The sequence below is a fragment of the Phasianus colchicus genome, chromosome 5 (genome assembly GCF_987193195.1).
Source record: "Phasianus colchicus chromosome 5, bPhaCol1.hap1.1, whole genome shotgun sequence".
NCBI classification, from domain to species: Eukaryota; Metazoa; Chordata; class Aves; order Galliformes; family Phasianidae; genus Phasianus; species Phasianus colchicus.
The window spans coordinates 51,888,209-51,904,937 of record NC_143440.1 but is presented as its reverse complement, the minus strand read 5'-3'; the positions used below and the strand labels follow the sequence as shown (position 1 = coordinate 51,904,937).

At 40.9% G+C, this 16,729-nt stretch overlaps 1 protein-coding gene across 2 annotated transcripts in view; it reads right to left on the bottom strand.

Annotated features, from left to right (window-relative positions):
- ASPG (asparaginase) overlaps nt 1-16,729 on the bottom strand; it is a 46,262-nt gene that overhangs the window by 20,946 nt on the left and 8,587 nt on the right. For both annotated transcript variants that reach the window (XM_090141716.1, XM_031592911.2), the window contains exons 3-8: nt 16,408-16,519; nt 13,319-13,444; nt 11,779-11,862; nt 10,606-10,732; nt 2,081-2,193; nt 426-611 (exon numbers count right to left, since the gene is read on the bottom strand). In XM_090141716.1, the coding sequence (XP_089997842.1) occupies nt 426-611; nt 2,081-2,193; nt 10,606-10,732; nt 11,779-11,862; nt 13,319-13,444; nt 16,408-16,519 (748 nt within the window). The remainder of the gene's footprint in view (nt 1-425; nt 612-2,080; nt 2,194-10,605; nt 10,733-11,778; nt 11,863-13,318; nt 13,445-16,407; nt 16,520-16,729) is intronic.

Here is a 16,729-nt window from a genome sequence, read left to right as displayed (position 1 = left end):
TTGCATGCTTTCCTGCTGTTCTTACATTGTAACTAAGTAATCACAAGCCTATCAAGTATTACTCTATTTGATCATCTGATCCATATCTAGATCTAGCTCAGGGAATGCCCTGGGGAGAGACACTAATAACCTAATGTAAGGTATCCTGGAGTGCTGCTCATAACAGGAGAAAGCAATCAGCGATTTGGGATTTGAGGTGAGTATGTAGACCATTCATGCTAAGAGTAACAGGACTGTGTTCTTAGATATATATTTACACGCTTACAGCTTAACATTTTTCTAATATCATTATATTATGAGCAATATCTTCAGTGTAAGAAATCTGGCTTCATACATTGGCACTACTAGAAGCATACAATCACGTTTATATCAGCAAAATGTCTTTTACACAGAAGCAGAATCTGAAATCATTGCACAACCCTCACCTGCCCTGTTGCATAGACTGTTTTAACAGAGCCTTGCAAGCATTGGGTACAGTTTAGAATCAGTACTTTTCGTTCAGTTGCTCTCTTAAGTTCTTCTAGCAAGTCTTCTCTGTTGTTTGGGGCATTGCCACTTCCATAAGTTTCAAGTACAATGCCTTCGATTGGAGGCTGGAGAAATGCTTTCACCTGTTTAAAAACAAGACAGCAAAGAGAGATGAAGGCTGTGTTTACATCACATTAAGATTTTCTTATATGGCAGTTATAAAAAATAGGCTATTCCTGTTACAGTCTTATGGGCTCTCATGTCTTAATCTTCTCATGCCCTTCTGTACACCTCGTCTGCAATAAGGACTGAAGAATAACGTTAAAAAAATGTGCATTCCAAATTCTTAGTTTCCTTTCAAATTCCTAGAGGGATAGATTTTAAACTATTTTCCACTGACCTCAGTGTGAGAAAGGATGCTATTGTTTAAGGGCCATTAACGGGCTATAATGTTGCACTATGGAGGAACAAAAGGGTAGATTAACACTTACAAAATAAATACAGAATTATTTCAATCTAGAACTCCCACCACTGCCCAGATTTTTCATTTTAGCAAAGTTTTGCAAACGAGTATCTCCCTAACTAAGAGAAGGAGTGTCTCGCCTTTCAGGAAAGAACACACTACTGAGGCATGGAGGCTTTTCACTCAAAAAGCAATCAATTTAATGCACTAAATTAACTAAAATTAAAAAAAAAACCTAAAAAAGAGGTTCAAAATCTTTCTGGGACAGCTGTTAATGTGACAGCTATTGTGCCTCGCACTAAGAAAATGCCTTGCAAATTTTTCTTCCCAGAAAAATATATTTTAAACAATCTAAACATTTCCTTGCTGATCACATATGCTAAACACAATACACTGTAAGTCCCTGTGAGACTAGCTATGCAGTTGGAGTTTTATTGCAAATATACCACCCCTCTGCCTTTCCATCTGTTCATATTCACCTAAAAAGAATGGTAATATAACTGAGGAGTGCTTCTTAAACTACTGGATTCAATTTAAATTGGCAACACCCATGAAAGACCCATCAATTTAAATTTTAAACAAAAATTTAAAGACAAATTCACCTAAACTCACAGTAAAACAATTTTTAAAGGCTCAGAGCAGGAAAATCCTACTCCTCATCTTCAGCTCTGTATGAGTGCTGAGGATCATGCTAACCACCAGTATGACATGAAATGAACCTTGAAAAATAAGCATGACTGTGGAAGAAATCACACTCACCTCCACAATCATGTATTCTTTGGCATGGTGTCTATTAGTATGCCTTAATATGCAGCAAGAAAGCATTCCCACCATCACTGGAACCTATGCTTCTCCAGAAGAGTACACTTCATCTGTTTGTGAGCCCTTACAAGAAGTTAATTTTAAGTTTCAGAGCCCAGAAAGTTTAGATAAAAGATACTCTGAAAGCTTTTGCTAATAGACTGTAGCCCGTGAAAACAGTCTTTGAATGCTCTGATGTTACAGAAAATGTTTATCAGAAGACAGATTCTTTCCCTTCCTTCCAGAACTCAACCACTGCTACAACAACGTAGCATCCTCACTTCAGCTTACTAATCAAGTATTTGAGCATCATTTTATCCACTTCCAAACCTCAGTGGTGACACTCACAGCAGCAGCAGTTATCCCTGGAAATATTCGCAGAAGCCCAACATTCCTGTTCATATTGGTATGAACTCGAAATTTCTTTTTGGTATTGGCTCTCCATACTGTTTCCCAGTTTACTGCAAAAGAGAAATGGCCTTTTCAATATAATATCGAAGACATAACGTTAAAGTACATTTGTAGCACCTCATACTTACAGCAGTATCTTCAAAACTATTTCTTATATAGGGGACTCATGAAAGACAATATATTTTTTAAAAGAGGAAATGAAGAGTCATTTAAGATAGCAGCCTTAGCAGCTGATCTAACACACTTTATCTATTACATGCCACAAGATATGTCTTTAAGGCCATTTCCAGGTCAAACTCAACTGTGTTATATTTTAGCTTTAACTCCAAAATAGTGTAGACACTGAGATAAATCAGTATTACTTGTCACTATTTCTAAGTTAATGCCCTTCAAGGAGATATTTAAGTACACTTGTTTAAATTTAATAGCATTTTACAGCTAAGACTTCCAAAATGGACATTTTAGTTCAATGACCACTCACCCAACTACAGTGCCTTCAAAAGAAAAGTCTGCTGGCTGTGAAAACCATTTGAGTACAAGTCCTGTTGGCATCAGCTCTCCCATTTCAGAGTGGTCAGGAAGTCTCAACTAGCACACTGATATGTCTGGCGTAGGCAATACACTGACTTATCACATATTGATCAGAACCTTACTGTTTTATAGCTGGACTGATATCAGCCTAGATTAATGCTTAGAAAACAGACCTTCATTTTCTCAGACAAGAGATATGACAAACGCATTTAGTGTTCCTGCTAATCACCTCCTGAGTTTATTATGTTGTTACTAATGATTAAATAAAATAGCAAGGATTCAATTAACTCCGATTACACATTTAGAGCTAGAAGCCAGCTGTTTAACTAATAGTTTGTTTGTGCTGTATTAATAGAAGCCAAGTCATGCATTATTGATTTCAAAATTTTACTACTTCAGTAGTGCAGACGGCTGCTACAAGTCTGCAAAGGAAGTTTAACAAACAGCCAGCAGCTCAGTGCATCATGCTTCAATGGAAGCAGACCATGCTGTATACCTGTTTCCTTACTGTGATCTAAGCTGCTTAGATTTTGGCAAAATCCCTGAGCAGCAATATAGATAAAAGGCCTGAATGCATACTAACGATGTGTTCTCAGCCACGATAAGAGTTACTCAGACTAATTACTGTTAAAATCTCTTGCAATCAGCAGACAGCCGTTTGTAAGAGAATTCAAAGTTTAGAAGCCTGCGCTGAAGCCGAATCTATTGCCCCATTACCAGAGATACTGAAAAGAACACAGTCCTTTCACTCAGGACAGAAAAACAGCAGTCACCTATAAGACTTTACGAGCCCTTCCCGAGGTGCTCATTAACAACTACAGCCTCTTTCTAAAAAACAACCAACCAAACAAACAAAAAACAACACAAAAAACCATGCAAAGCAGCTGGCTTGGCATCATGTTTACCCTGCCTTCTGTATGGATCACCAGTGCTCTGGGAATGAGAGAATAGAAACATAGACAGTTGCTACAGCTCGTTTTTGAGAAGCTGGACATATGGTTCTGGAATCACCTGGCTGGAGCTAGTAGTTGGCCCAGTAACTTTCTGGAATAAGTTAAGAAACGTGCAGGAGATAAATGGGCAAGTGCATACAATCATAGAATTCTGCTTGAGGTTCATAGAATAGGCTAACCACATTCACTCCTGAGCACTGTGCTTTAAGAAGCCGTGTTTAGCAATAAACTCAGTTGTTTCAACTTTCTAACAATCAAATCAATTATTTAAAAGCAGCCTTCTCTGTAAGAAGGGACAGCAGTAAAACTCCTAGTGGTTTCATTATCCTCTATAAGCTAGGACTCCCTGCCAAAACTTCACAAATGAATGCTACTACATTTGGCAACAGCTAGCATCCCTGATGTCTTCAATAAACTTGAGGAATGAATGGAGGAAACCAGCATGGCAAGGATAACTAACACACTGCCCAAGGTAGAAGACCAAGGAGAGAGATCAGAGGATAGGTTCAAAAGCCAGACTGTACCAGGCCCATGCCTGTACTCATGGGAGTACGTTCTACCAAATAACACGTAGCCTTCAAGATAAATATAATGCAGTCAGACGCAGTAGAGTGATGCAATTCTAAACTATATTAAAAAAAACTAGAGATTGTCTCTGAGTTAACATTCTCTTGGTCGTGTATCTCCTCAGTTTACACAATGTGCTCAGTACTGCAGACTCTACAGATGTCAAATTTCCATTAGACAAATGAGCTTAAAAAAGCGGAAACCACCCAGATTTCATAAAAGCTCAACTTCACCTCAGATTTATTCAGGACTGTTCTAAGCGAGGCTACACAGGGGAGGAAAAAAAGACACGTTCAGAACACATCTTTTGCATTCTCCACATCAAAGATTATACCCCCCAAAAGGAAGAATATTTAGGCAGCATAGTTAAGTTAAGCATCTTCACTGTAGCGAATAAACTAGCTGTCCTGCAGCCAGTGGCTGTAGTGCACAAGAATCTTTACCTTTGATCAAATAGAAGTAATAACAATCTTAGCAGTCACTAACAGTTCTTAAATAAAAAACCTTTTACAGGCAAAGTACAAAAAGCTCTACGTGTTGGTGTTCATAACAGTTTTTATCCTGGATAGATGGATTAGAGTGACTAAGTAGGGATACAGACATGAGGCACAACAGAAGAAAGTAACCTGTCCTGACTTGGATGGGCTGTGCTTGTAAAAAGCTTAACTCGTACAGCCTGCTGTATTATGTAAATACGGATGCAGTGCTGGGGAACAAATCTAAGTTAGCTACTGGTCTCGCACAGCAGAGAGAACATTTTTAAAGCATAAAATAGAAAGGTAATGGCTATTTCTATCCTGCATTGAGACTGGCTTGGGTCAGAAAAGATTGCATTATTCAAGGACACTATATTCGAAGTATTAAGGCCTTCTGTTTGTTTTTCCAAACAAAGCAAACACAAACAATACTCTGCTGCTCCCAATCCCTCTCTTCTTCTCAAACACTACAGCTTTTCAAATTACTGGCCAAAAAACAAATTTGAAAGAGAAGCATATACCTAAGTCACAAAGTGAACTAATAGGGGTTTGAAGCCTGACTAGCTTTTGTTCCTCTTTTGAGCTCACTAGTGCAGGGAAGGGAACAGAAGGCACCCAGCAGTCCATGAAGAGGCAGCTTTTGTCAGAGGAGTGCTAAGAAAAATCTCAGGTTTCCTTCACATCCTATGGTTGAACAGTGATGCAGAAGGAAACAACCAAAACCATTTTTCCTTTAAGAAAAAAAAAAAAAAAAAGCACAACTTTAGAGTCCTTATCTTATTCAGCTTCACGCATACCCACACATGAGATAGGTCTGGTGTGGAAAAAAACCAGCAACAATAAACTATCTGAAAAACAAAATAAAAAAGCAGCAGCAGCTCCAAACAGTGAAGAAAGCAGCAAACCGCCTTCTTTTAATACTGCCTATTCCACAGTGCAGGTTTCAACTTATAATGGGGGAGCAGTAACTCAGAGGGACACTTCCCTTACGAGTGGTGACTGAACTCCAAGTTATGAAATCAAACAAGAAATGCAGCTTTTCTTGATTGCAGAGCTCCAGACAAACAGCAACGCTTTCTTCTCATCCCTCTCTGTAGGGCTACCAGTGAGCCATGCCATTATATAAGCTACGCCAGCGTTCATTAGAATTCATGGCCACAGCCAAGGGGTGGGGAACACAGGCCAACCTATGGGTGGAAATTCCTGATGGAGGCAAGCAAGCTTAGACCCCCTTTTTTGGCAGTTTATTATAAAACAATTGACACACACCTTTTGAAATGAATATTTAAATTGAAAGGTAGAACTGCAAGCATTAACATGCCTACTTACAAGGGGGAAAAACACCAAAAGCACTTCAGCGAGCAGAGCTGGCGTTTGCCTTAATGCATAAATGACTTAGGCTTTTTACTATAAATAACCAGAACTGCCAACCAAGACAGACTTGGCCAGTGGCAAATAGCTTCTCTCTAATGAGACTGGTGGGTAGACGAGACTACAGGGCCTTCCAACCTGCTGCTGCTGTACCACACCTGCACACACAGGTACAGACTCTTTTCATCCCCTACACAAGCTGCGTTCTAATCATACGGTCCTGCACATATGCACCACTCCCAGAAGTTACATGCATGCATGATGAAGAAAGTCCAGTCATGGTAACAAAGCAGGTTTCATATTTGCCTCATTAAGACAGGAGAGAACAGAGGACAGTAATCGGTTATGAAATACGTTGAGACTCCTCATACATTTCATAAGAAACAGACCTCCTCATCTCTCTTTGTTTTCAAAGCATGAGAGAAATACAACAAGGTATTTCATTTCATAAGTTGTACGTATTTAGAAATATTGGGGTTTGATTCTCTACCGTTCATTTCTCGCAAAAGCATTTCCCACCAACATCAGGTTTCCTATTCATCCGAGGAGTTTGCACAAATTTTTCACTTCTTTCAAAGTTTTGTGTGCTGATTTGAAAGTCTTGAGGAAGCTGCCACACTTGTCAGTCTAAAATTCCGTAACAGAACTCCTAGGTGTTGGTAACACAGTCAAGGAGCTGTCAGGTGATGGGACGGAGAGAAGGTTGAGGTACTGAATGAATTCTTTGCCTCGGTCTTCACTGGCAGCCAGGACTCCAGAACTCCTCCTGTCCCTGAGCCCTGCATCCCTACACCTCTGGGTGGGGACTGGGGTGGTAAATCCCCCCCCGCTGTGAGGACAGAGCAGGTCCGAGACCGCCTCATGAGACTGAATGTGTACAAGTCTATGGGGCCGGATGGCGTGCATCCCAGGGTTCTGAAGGAGCTGGCTGAGGTGGTTGCCGAGCCGCTCTCCATCATATTTGAGAAGTCGTGGCTGTCTGGTGTGGTCCCGGATGACTGGAGGAAGGGTCACGTCACTCCCATTTACAAGAAAGGGAGCAAGGAGGACCCCGGGAACTACAGGCCGGTGAGTCTCACCTCTGTGCCTGGGAAGATCATGGAACAGATCATCCTGGATTACATGCTTGATCACATGAGGAATGGGCGTGTGATCCGTGACAGCCAGCATGGCTTCACCAGAGGAAGGTCATGCTTGACCAATCTGGTGGCCTTCTATGATGGAGTGACTGCATCAGTGGACAAGGGAAAGGCGACCGATGTCATTTACCTGGACTTGATCAAGGCCTTTGACATGGTCCCCCACCACATCCTTATCTCCAAACTGGAGGGATGTGGATTTGATGGGTGGACCACTCGATGGATAAGAAACTGGTTGAAAGGCCACAGACAGAGGGTGGTCATCAATGGCTCCATGTCCAGGTGGAGGCTGGTAACGAGCGGCGTCCCCCAGGGGTCTGTCTTGGGACCGGTGCTCTTTAACATCTTTATCAATGACATCGATGACGGAATCGAGTGCACCCTCAACAAGTTTGCTGATGACACCAAGCTGAGTGGTGCAGTTGACACGGTTGAAGGACGGGATGCCATTCAGAGGGACCTCGAGAGGCTAGAAAGGTGGGCCCGGGTGAACCTGATGAGGTTCAACACGGCAAAGTGCAGAGTTTTGCACTTGGGCCGGAGGAATCCCAGGCATCCCTACAGTCTGGAAGGAGCGGGCCTTGAGAGCAGCCCTGTGGAGAAGGACCTGGGGGTCTTGATAGATGAAAAACTTAACATGAGCCAGCAGTGTGCCCTTGTGGCTCGGAAGGCAAATGGTATCCTGGGCTCCACCAAAAGAGGGGTGGCCAGCAGGGACAGGGAGGTGATTGTTCCCCTCTGCTCTTGTGAGGCCCCATCTGGAATACTGTGTCCAAATGTGGAGCCCCCAGTACAAGAAAGACAGGGAGCTGTTGGAGAGGGTCCAGAGGAGGGCCACGAAGATGATCAGGGGACTGGAGCACCTCCCCTATGAGGACAGGCTGAGGGAGCTGGGCTTGTTCAGCCTGGAGAAAAGAAGGCTGTGGGGTGACGTCATTGCAGCCTTTCAGTACCTAAAGGGAGCCTACAAAGAGGAGGGGAATCAACTCTTTGAAAGGGTGAGTGACAGCAGGACAAGGGGAAATGGTTTTAAGCTGAGGGAAGGGAGATTTAGGTTGGACGTCAGGGGGAAATTCTTTACAGAGAGAGTGGTGAGGTGCTGGAACAGGCTGCCCAGGGAGGTTGTGGATGCCCCGTCCCTGGAGGTGTTCAAGGCCAGATTGGATGGGGCCCTGGGCAGTCTGGTCTAGCATTAGGTGGGATGGTTGGTGGCCATGCATGTGGCAGGGGGGTTGGAGATTCATGATCCTTGAGGTCCCTTCCAACCCTGGCCATTCTGTGTTTCTGTGATTCTGTGAACAGAAATCTGGGAGTTTCACCTGAGGGGGAAGATGGGGGAAAATGGAGATTAAAAAAAATGAAGAAGAGATCAGTAGCTAGAGCAGGGAGGGGAAACAAACTAAGCTTCTCCCTCTCCTCTCTAACTCTGTTGTCTTTATATGGTATGTCTAATCTTAAAACACGTCTCCTCTCCTTGTTCCTGTGTACCAGCCCATGATCACAAGCTTTTATCCTATCATGCTCCTCATTCCCTCCATTTTGCCACCCATTCCCTCTCTGCTTTTCCAGAATTTTCATTCCCAGCTTTGTTACAAACCAGGAAGCCCCAGGAAGAGCACGTGGCCTATTCCTTCTGGCGTTGTCAGACTGCTCTACATAATGCTGAAGCAGCAAGAGTCAACCCAGTCTACAGAAAGATTAAGAGGTATTACACAAAGTGATCTGGAAAAAAAAATAATGAATTAAAAGACCCTAGATTTGTTGGTTTGTTTCTAAAAGCCCTGAGTGGTTCCTTGTCTCTGTGAAACACCCATACTAGGACTGTATGAGCAAACACAGGGGAGACAGCTATGTTTCAAACAATCACTTTGGACAAAATAAAGCAGCACTGGTAGATTGCCCATACTATACACTATGTTTTCCTGAATGAAACGATCCTTCAATTCTGACACCGTCATCTTGGATAAATGATGCTACCCTAACTGGGTAATCAACTGAAACAAATAAAAATAGAGCCTATCACACCATCAGTTTTTAACTCAGAAATCCTTACTGACCTCAACAGGGCATTCTACCAAAAAGGTAATGGGACAAAACGTGGGCCTAGCAAAGTACTTAGTAACGTTCATTTTTCTCCCCTAGACAAGGAATCGCAAAACAGGTCATTTAAATCCAAAAGAAAGATGGCATGCGATTTGCAGCCTGATTTCATTATCGATCAGTCAGTAAACTGACTTTATTTACAACCTATCTGATGCGCTTCATAAGAACCCAAGAAAGAAGACTTTCCTCAATTTTCTAAAACATTCAGCTGGCAGCATTTCAGTGTTTGACACAGCGCAGTAAAACAACAGTGGCAAACTCTCTACCAGAGAGATGTGTTACAGATCACTACAGTATTTTACAGGTTTCTTTAGTTTATCTGGCCCTGCTTTCATCCTAGAACTTTTTAAAGTGACTGCCATGCATTCGGTTGAAGGGATACATTCATTTTTCCAAACTACAGAATGTCCCTCTCTAGTAGCAGAAAGCATTCAGAGCACTGCGCTGCAAAATCCAGAGATCCTAGAAAAAGAATTTGCGAACCTCCATCTACTTCTTATTTGTGGGAATAATGGAGACTGTCACCAAGGACTTTTAAAATATATCTAGGCTATCCAAAAGCAGCTACCACAACTTATTTTTGAAAAATGTCCTTTAGTATGTTTTTTGACAGCCCCTCATTTGGCAAGACTCTAAATGGGTCTCCTTTCTCTTCTTTCCAAAGAAACAGTACCAATGTTCAAGAACCAACAGCAGAATGCTAATGACTTTACTGAAGGTACTGAAATCTTTCTGTAGTTTTTCTCCTCCTTTTAAAGCAGACACATACAAATTATAAGGAGTCTTCATGAGTTAGGGAAAAAAAAAAAACTTCACACAAAGCATAAATTTCAGTGTGCTTGCAGTTTAGACAGGTTCTAAATATCCAGTAAAACATCTTACAAAATGTCATGCATCAAACAGACGATCTGTTGAAACTGCATGTACTCAATAATGACTCTTTTGCCTGATCTCAGAGCCCAGCGCAGTCATTAATGAGAGTAAACTCTTTGTTCTTTCAATCCTCACTCACTCATTTTTATCTTCAGAGCAAGCATTTTCATGACACAAGGGAAAAATTCCCTTTGGTTAGTCTAGATCTTGAGTCAAAGTCTGTCCAGCTCACATCCATATTCAAGAGATAAACACAGTTGAGTTCACAAATTGTCAGTCCTACTAATATTTGAAGTTTTAGAGCATATAAAGTGGAGTCAAAATACAGTGCTTTCAAACATATTTGAGCTTAAAAACAGCATTTCAACTACATAGGCAGAGATTCTTTTCAGCTAGAGCTCTATTACATGTGGCATAAATTACAAGGCTTAAGAGAGGATGTTGCTTACTTGTAATATCAACCTCAGCATTTGCAAGTGGAGGCAGGTTAGGTGAGGAAAAGGCATTGAAACTCCCAGCATCCACCTTAGTCACCCTATTTCCCCTGTACAGTTTATTATAAAAATACAGGCACACCTGCAAAACAAGTAAAGAAACAGGTCTATGAATAAGCCAGTAATTAAAAGATTCAGTAGATAAATACTATAGTCTGTCCTTCATAAAGTGTTTTCTAAATCTTTAAAACTACTCAGAGGCCAGTAGATGTTTACAACTCCTACCCTTTCAAAAAGAGTTGGCACATCTGTTGCACGTTGGTTTAAGAATTTAAGAAGAAAATAGGTTAAGAGCTAACAAGTTTCATAATCCTCTTATGAAGTAGAGTCTAGGAGACAGCAAATTTGCCTGAGCCCACTTCAGAGATAGAGGAAAGAAACAACGTGCAACATTTGTGCACACTTACATCTAAATTCAGAGTCCAAAATCTTAACAAAAGGCCTAGTGGAAATGAAGGATAACTTTCAAAAATATAAATAATATTAGATTTCTTTTCAAGCCCCTAAAATTCAATTGGAATTTGAACAAAAACAGATACCTCAAAGTTGCTGTTAGTTATGAAGATCTTGGCCTTGCTGTAATATCCTGTAAAGACTGGCAAGCATGGCAGATGTTAAATAAGGAGTAACCTGATCAGATTTCTCTCAGATTTTTGGCTTGCATAGCATCATTATCTTTAAAAAAAGGGTGCTCAGACCATGGAGATGCTTCCATGTTTATTATGTGTATCATCCATGACACTTCAGTCTTCAGGTACTAGAGCTAGAAAATACTGCTATCAGTTCTAGCACAACTCAAGAACTTCAAAGTAACTTTCAGTTCAAACACTGACTTAGAAATGCTTCAGATCCCACACATTTGTAAGGGAATCTCTTATTTCAAGCCTGCTGCAAGCTAAAATTCAGACTAGATAGTCTTTATAGATTGCACACAGGCAAAGTGAGGCATTAATCCTGAGAAAACAGTGTGCGCTTTGCCATGCAACGGACTGTTACCTCAGCAGAATCTTTTTTTTTTTTCTTCCCCTTTCAAGTGCAAATCCTACCAGATATTTTGAGTGTTTAAGTATGTGTCCTAGCTAGAGGGAGAAGAGCAGCTGTCAAGATGGTCTTCACAGGCAGACAGACCTCGGGAATCACGAACTGCCCAGCAAAAAGCAGTGCCCCCAGAAGGTTGGTTCGGCCGTCATTCCGCAACTCATATATGGGCACCTGAAGAGTAGAGAATGAAATTAAACCCCATCCCTTCCATAAAGCCTACACAGCAGGAAAAAAAAAAAAAGAGAAGAATCCAACTTATGCAATAGAGATACATGAATAATTCATATAACAATGATTTATGACAAGTTTACTTCTTCATCCAAACTATTTTAAACTACAGCAGAAGGTGGGGTTTCCCTCTGCTTATCCGGCTTCTATAATGTAATGCTTAAAGATAACGTAGAGATGATTCTAGGATGATTAAGCAATTGTTTTTAGAAGGAAAAATATCAAGAATATAAAGTAAGCAAACTCAGTTTACGTGACTGAACATGGGAGAAGTACTTGCACAGAAGCAAGTCTCAGTTCATACAGAACTGCCTCTACGGCTTCAGAACAGCTCTCTTGCACCATCTTTCCTCACAGTAGTGTACAAGACCTGAGCCAGCAGGTTGTTACTGATGGAAATGGACAAGATTAAAAACAGAAATCTGGTCTGCTGAATGACAGGTATGACCTCCATGCCTTTGCAGATTGTGTCTTTATTAACAAAGAGTCAGAGCTTCTTTCAGCAAAAAAATGTCACGTGCTCTATTGCTAAATCATGCCAGGCAGCTCCCCAAATAATTAAGCAAAAAAAAAGTAAAACCTTGAATATGATGTACTACTGGACTGTTCCATGTCAAGTCACTAAGTGGTAGCCTACTCCTTCATAGACTTTCGTATTTTGACTTCAAATAGACCACATGTGAAAGGGAAGTTATGAGATGTCAGAGAAGGGTTTTACAGTGCTATGTTTCATCTCTCTTTGTGATTAGAGCTGTATTTTACACTCAAGCAAGCTATTCTAGTAAGACAACCCCTCCTCCTCTGACAGTATGCAAAGGTCTGATCTCCAGCTAAGAGAATGAAAATTAATAAATCTTGTCTTTAGAGGAAAAGACAGACTGTGCAAGATGCTTTGTGGAACAGAAATGATAAAAAATGCATAAAATGCTGAGAGATTGTAAAAAATGAGAAATAATACAACAACGAGTAACGTAAGATGGGCTAAGAAACGATGAAGTAAGAAGTAATAAGCTTCAGGGCTTTAAAACAAACAACAAAAAAAAGACAGCTAACAACCAGCAGCCACCTGAGGCTGGAAAGATGCCTCTCATATAAACAGATTATTACACAATGGCCAATGAGAGGCTCTTATATCTTTCTCTGAAGCATCTGGCTCCAACCATAATGAACTACTGGTCTGATGTGGTACGGAGTTGTAAAGTCACTAATGATAAAATTATGGGGCAGATCCTCAGCTGGTAAGCCTGTCAATTCTCACTGATTTCTAGCAGCACTGTGAGCATCACCCTGGCAAGGGGCCTGTCCTGCACTACTAAAAGCCATAATGACAGTTAAGATTCGACAAAGTTTTGCATACAAAAACAGAAAATGAAGTTCTATTTCAAATAAAGCCCATTACCTGCGATCCTGTCAGAACAACAGTTTTACCCAGGTTCTCACACATGAAGGATAAGGCTGAAGCTGTGTATGCCATTGTGTCAGTGCCGTGGAGGATCACAAAGCCATCATACTTTTCATAGTGCTCCTGGAGACGGAGAGACATTTTTTCATGCTGTTAGAACAATGCACTGGCATCAAAGCGATGGATGGAGCGCATGACTTTCACTGATGCAAGCAACAGTGTAATACTTTAAAGGGTACTGCACGGGTAATTCCTCCTCAAGTATCCACATTTTCAGTTTAAACATAATTAAGGGTTAATAGGACAATAAACACTACAGCTGGTAATTCTAATTAAGGAACAGTCAAAGAGATTTTTCTGTGTATACATATTAATGCAGCATTTTTAAACCAGAAGACTGCTAATTAAGAAAAGCTTAGCAATGGCTCAAAACAGGAATGTTAACATATGCAAATCAGTCGCATGGTCTGATTTCTTGTTGCTGCTTTCACTGAGGGGATTACATCATTTACGGGAACAGAAGAGGCAAATCGAGGCTATCATGATGTACATATAGAAAAAAACAGCCCGTTTAATCCGGTTGGCAGCCAGGCAGATTGCCAGTGTAAGAGTGCCCTCTTCTGTTTAAACGTCATCACTTCTCAAGCAGTACTCTGTTCCTGCAGCTCCACAGCTGGGGGCCATAAGGATGGCTGGGGCCTGGAGCATCTCCCTTGTGAGGGCAGGCTGAGAGCCCTGGGACTGTTCAGCCTGGAGGAGAGAACGCTCAGAGGGGATCTTATCAGTGCTTATAAATAATGAATGGCAGTCAAGTGGATGGGGCCAGGCTCTTCTGGGTGGTGCCCAGTGACAGGACAAGGAGCAGCGGGCTCAGACTGAAACACAGGAAGTTCCATATGAACATCAGAAAAACTTCTTTACTGTGGAGGTGACGGAGCACTGGAACAGGCTGCCCAGAGAGGTGATGGAGTCTCCTTCTCTGGAGATACTCAAAATCCACCTGGATGCTTTCCTGCCCAACTGTAGGGAACTCCTTTAGCAGAGGGTTGGACTGGATGATCTCCAGAGGTCCCTTCCAGCCCCTACAATTCTGTGATTCTGAGATGCAATCTACATACAGTTCTACACAGGAAATTTTTAATGTAAAGCCACTAATTACTCTTTGTCCTGATGGCATAAAATCATCAGCTGGCTTTCAGAAGAAAAAGGAACTGGTTCTTCTATTTTAAGAGTGATGCGCATAGTAAACACTTCAGTCAGAGACACTGATGTCTCTAATGTAATTTGGTTTACATGGACGTGGTTATATAGCAGTCTGGGCAAATACAAAAAGTGCCAGTGGGAATCTGTTTTTTATTTTCCATAGAATTAAATCAGATTTCTTTTGAAGCAGATTTCTTATGTTGGGTACACACACTTGGCATCTCCTGTTATTATGGTCAGCTCCTAATCCACCCACACATTTCTACTTGTCCTTTACTACTCCTTCACCAATACTCATCCCTGCATGTTGCTATCTACTGAAAGTTTCAGTGGAGTCCTGTTTATTTCTCACTGGTTAGCCCACAGAACAACAACCAACGCTGCAAGATTTTTCTGTAGGCCAGAAACTGGGATGCATAAAGTGTGCTGCTGTATTCATCAATGCTGAATCAACATAAGTGAATTCCAAGGGCTAAAATCACAGAAATAGCCGCCTGTCCTCTCTAATTCAATCCGTACACTTCACTAATACTTTCAGCCTTATGAATCTTACTGAATGATAAAGAACACAGCTTGTCTCAAGCTTCACCATACAATAGATCAGCCTGTTAAGAAAAAATCGTGAAGAAATGACTTAAGAGTGTTCCATTCTGAGAAGTCTCCAGTGTGTTACAGCTGCACCAAGGAAGCACTCAGGATGAACACAGCGTGGCAGTGTATAACCACAAGCTGGATAGCTGAAGAATTTTTTTTCCTTCTCAGCACTTTTCAATTGGACTGCATGTACTGGATGCAGAAAAGCTGGATTCTGCACATATTTTTTGAGAAGTTGTAAAAAAAAACCTGATGTCCCATTAAGGAAGAAAGGTAAATTTTCTCCTGTTCAACATGCCTTCTTTAAGATGCCCTACTCTCAGCCCTGGGCTTTTCCCAGCTGCATCCCTATTCCATATCCTGTCTCGTCTCTGACCTGTCAAGAAGCATTCCATAAAAGAAGCATCTCCCTTACTTTGATGGTTTCAGGATTAGAGGATCTAAAGGTCTAAGACTGTTTCATAATCTTCAGTAGCATTCCCAGCATTATTATACCTTTAGTGAAAATTGGTACAGCTTGGTGGAAGACGACTTACAACACAAAGAGCTGCAGAATGAGGAGGAGTGGAAGAGCAGAGTCTTTGCAGGCCCATGGTTACCTACTGCTAACAGCTACATAAGAGTTCCTGATTTGAAGTATTTAAAATGTATCACATTTCTGCTTTCTTAAAAGCACATAGTTAAGAAATGGGAAAAGAAGCAGAGAAATGCTCTTAATCTAGAGAAGGATATAATGAGTTTATCTATATATACAAAAATATTTAGGGCTTTGATCATTTCCCAGTGTATAAAAGCCAACCTTGGTAACACTTTTTCTTCTGGTAGCAAAACCAAAGCCAGTCAGGACAGTGTCTGAGTAAGAAAGTGTGAAATTATTTCCTATACTAACCATTAATCTAGCAGAACATTCAAATGCTGTATAACTATACAACCTTCTGCTAAGTTACCTGCACCTAAGGATTTTACATGACATTTTTCAACAGTGAATCAAAGCCAACATTTTATAACACGTTAATCTATATATTACATATCTTATTCAATCACAGCTGCAATTTTTCTTTTCATTTTGTTTTAAAGAATTATGGCTTGTCACAGGAAGAGCTATGTAACAAATGAGTTTGCAGCCTTTTCAAAATGCAAGCTTTGCAAGCACAGTACTTGTTGCTTTACAGTTAACTAAGAAACAGGGGTGACAGGCAGTCTCACATTGTTATACCTTGCTAAGTATACTAAACACAGTGCTGGTTTTGTTTTAGCAACAAATGAAGTCTTATCCCACACCACAATACCTCAAGTTTCTTTGCAATTTTGGCCCAGTCCTCCGGTGTCATGTTTGAAGAATCAAGTAGTGGTGACAGCTCCAGGATTGTGTAGAAAATTCTTTTGTTTTGCTTAGAGACACTAAAAAGAAAGATAATTCAGGAGAAAAAAAATAAATCACTATTAAGGCTAACAGCAGCTCATCGCCTCTCATTTTTTTCACTAAAGAAGTAACTTCCCCCTGTATCTGCAAGTCTGTAGCCAAAGAAATGGTCTTAAATTTGAAACATTAAGTTCCCAGTTTAGAAACTCATGACTTGATGTGGTTTGAAGCACAAACACTTCAATTTA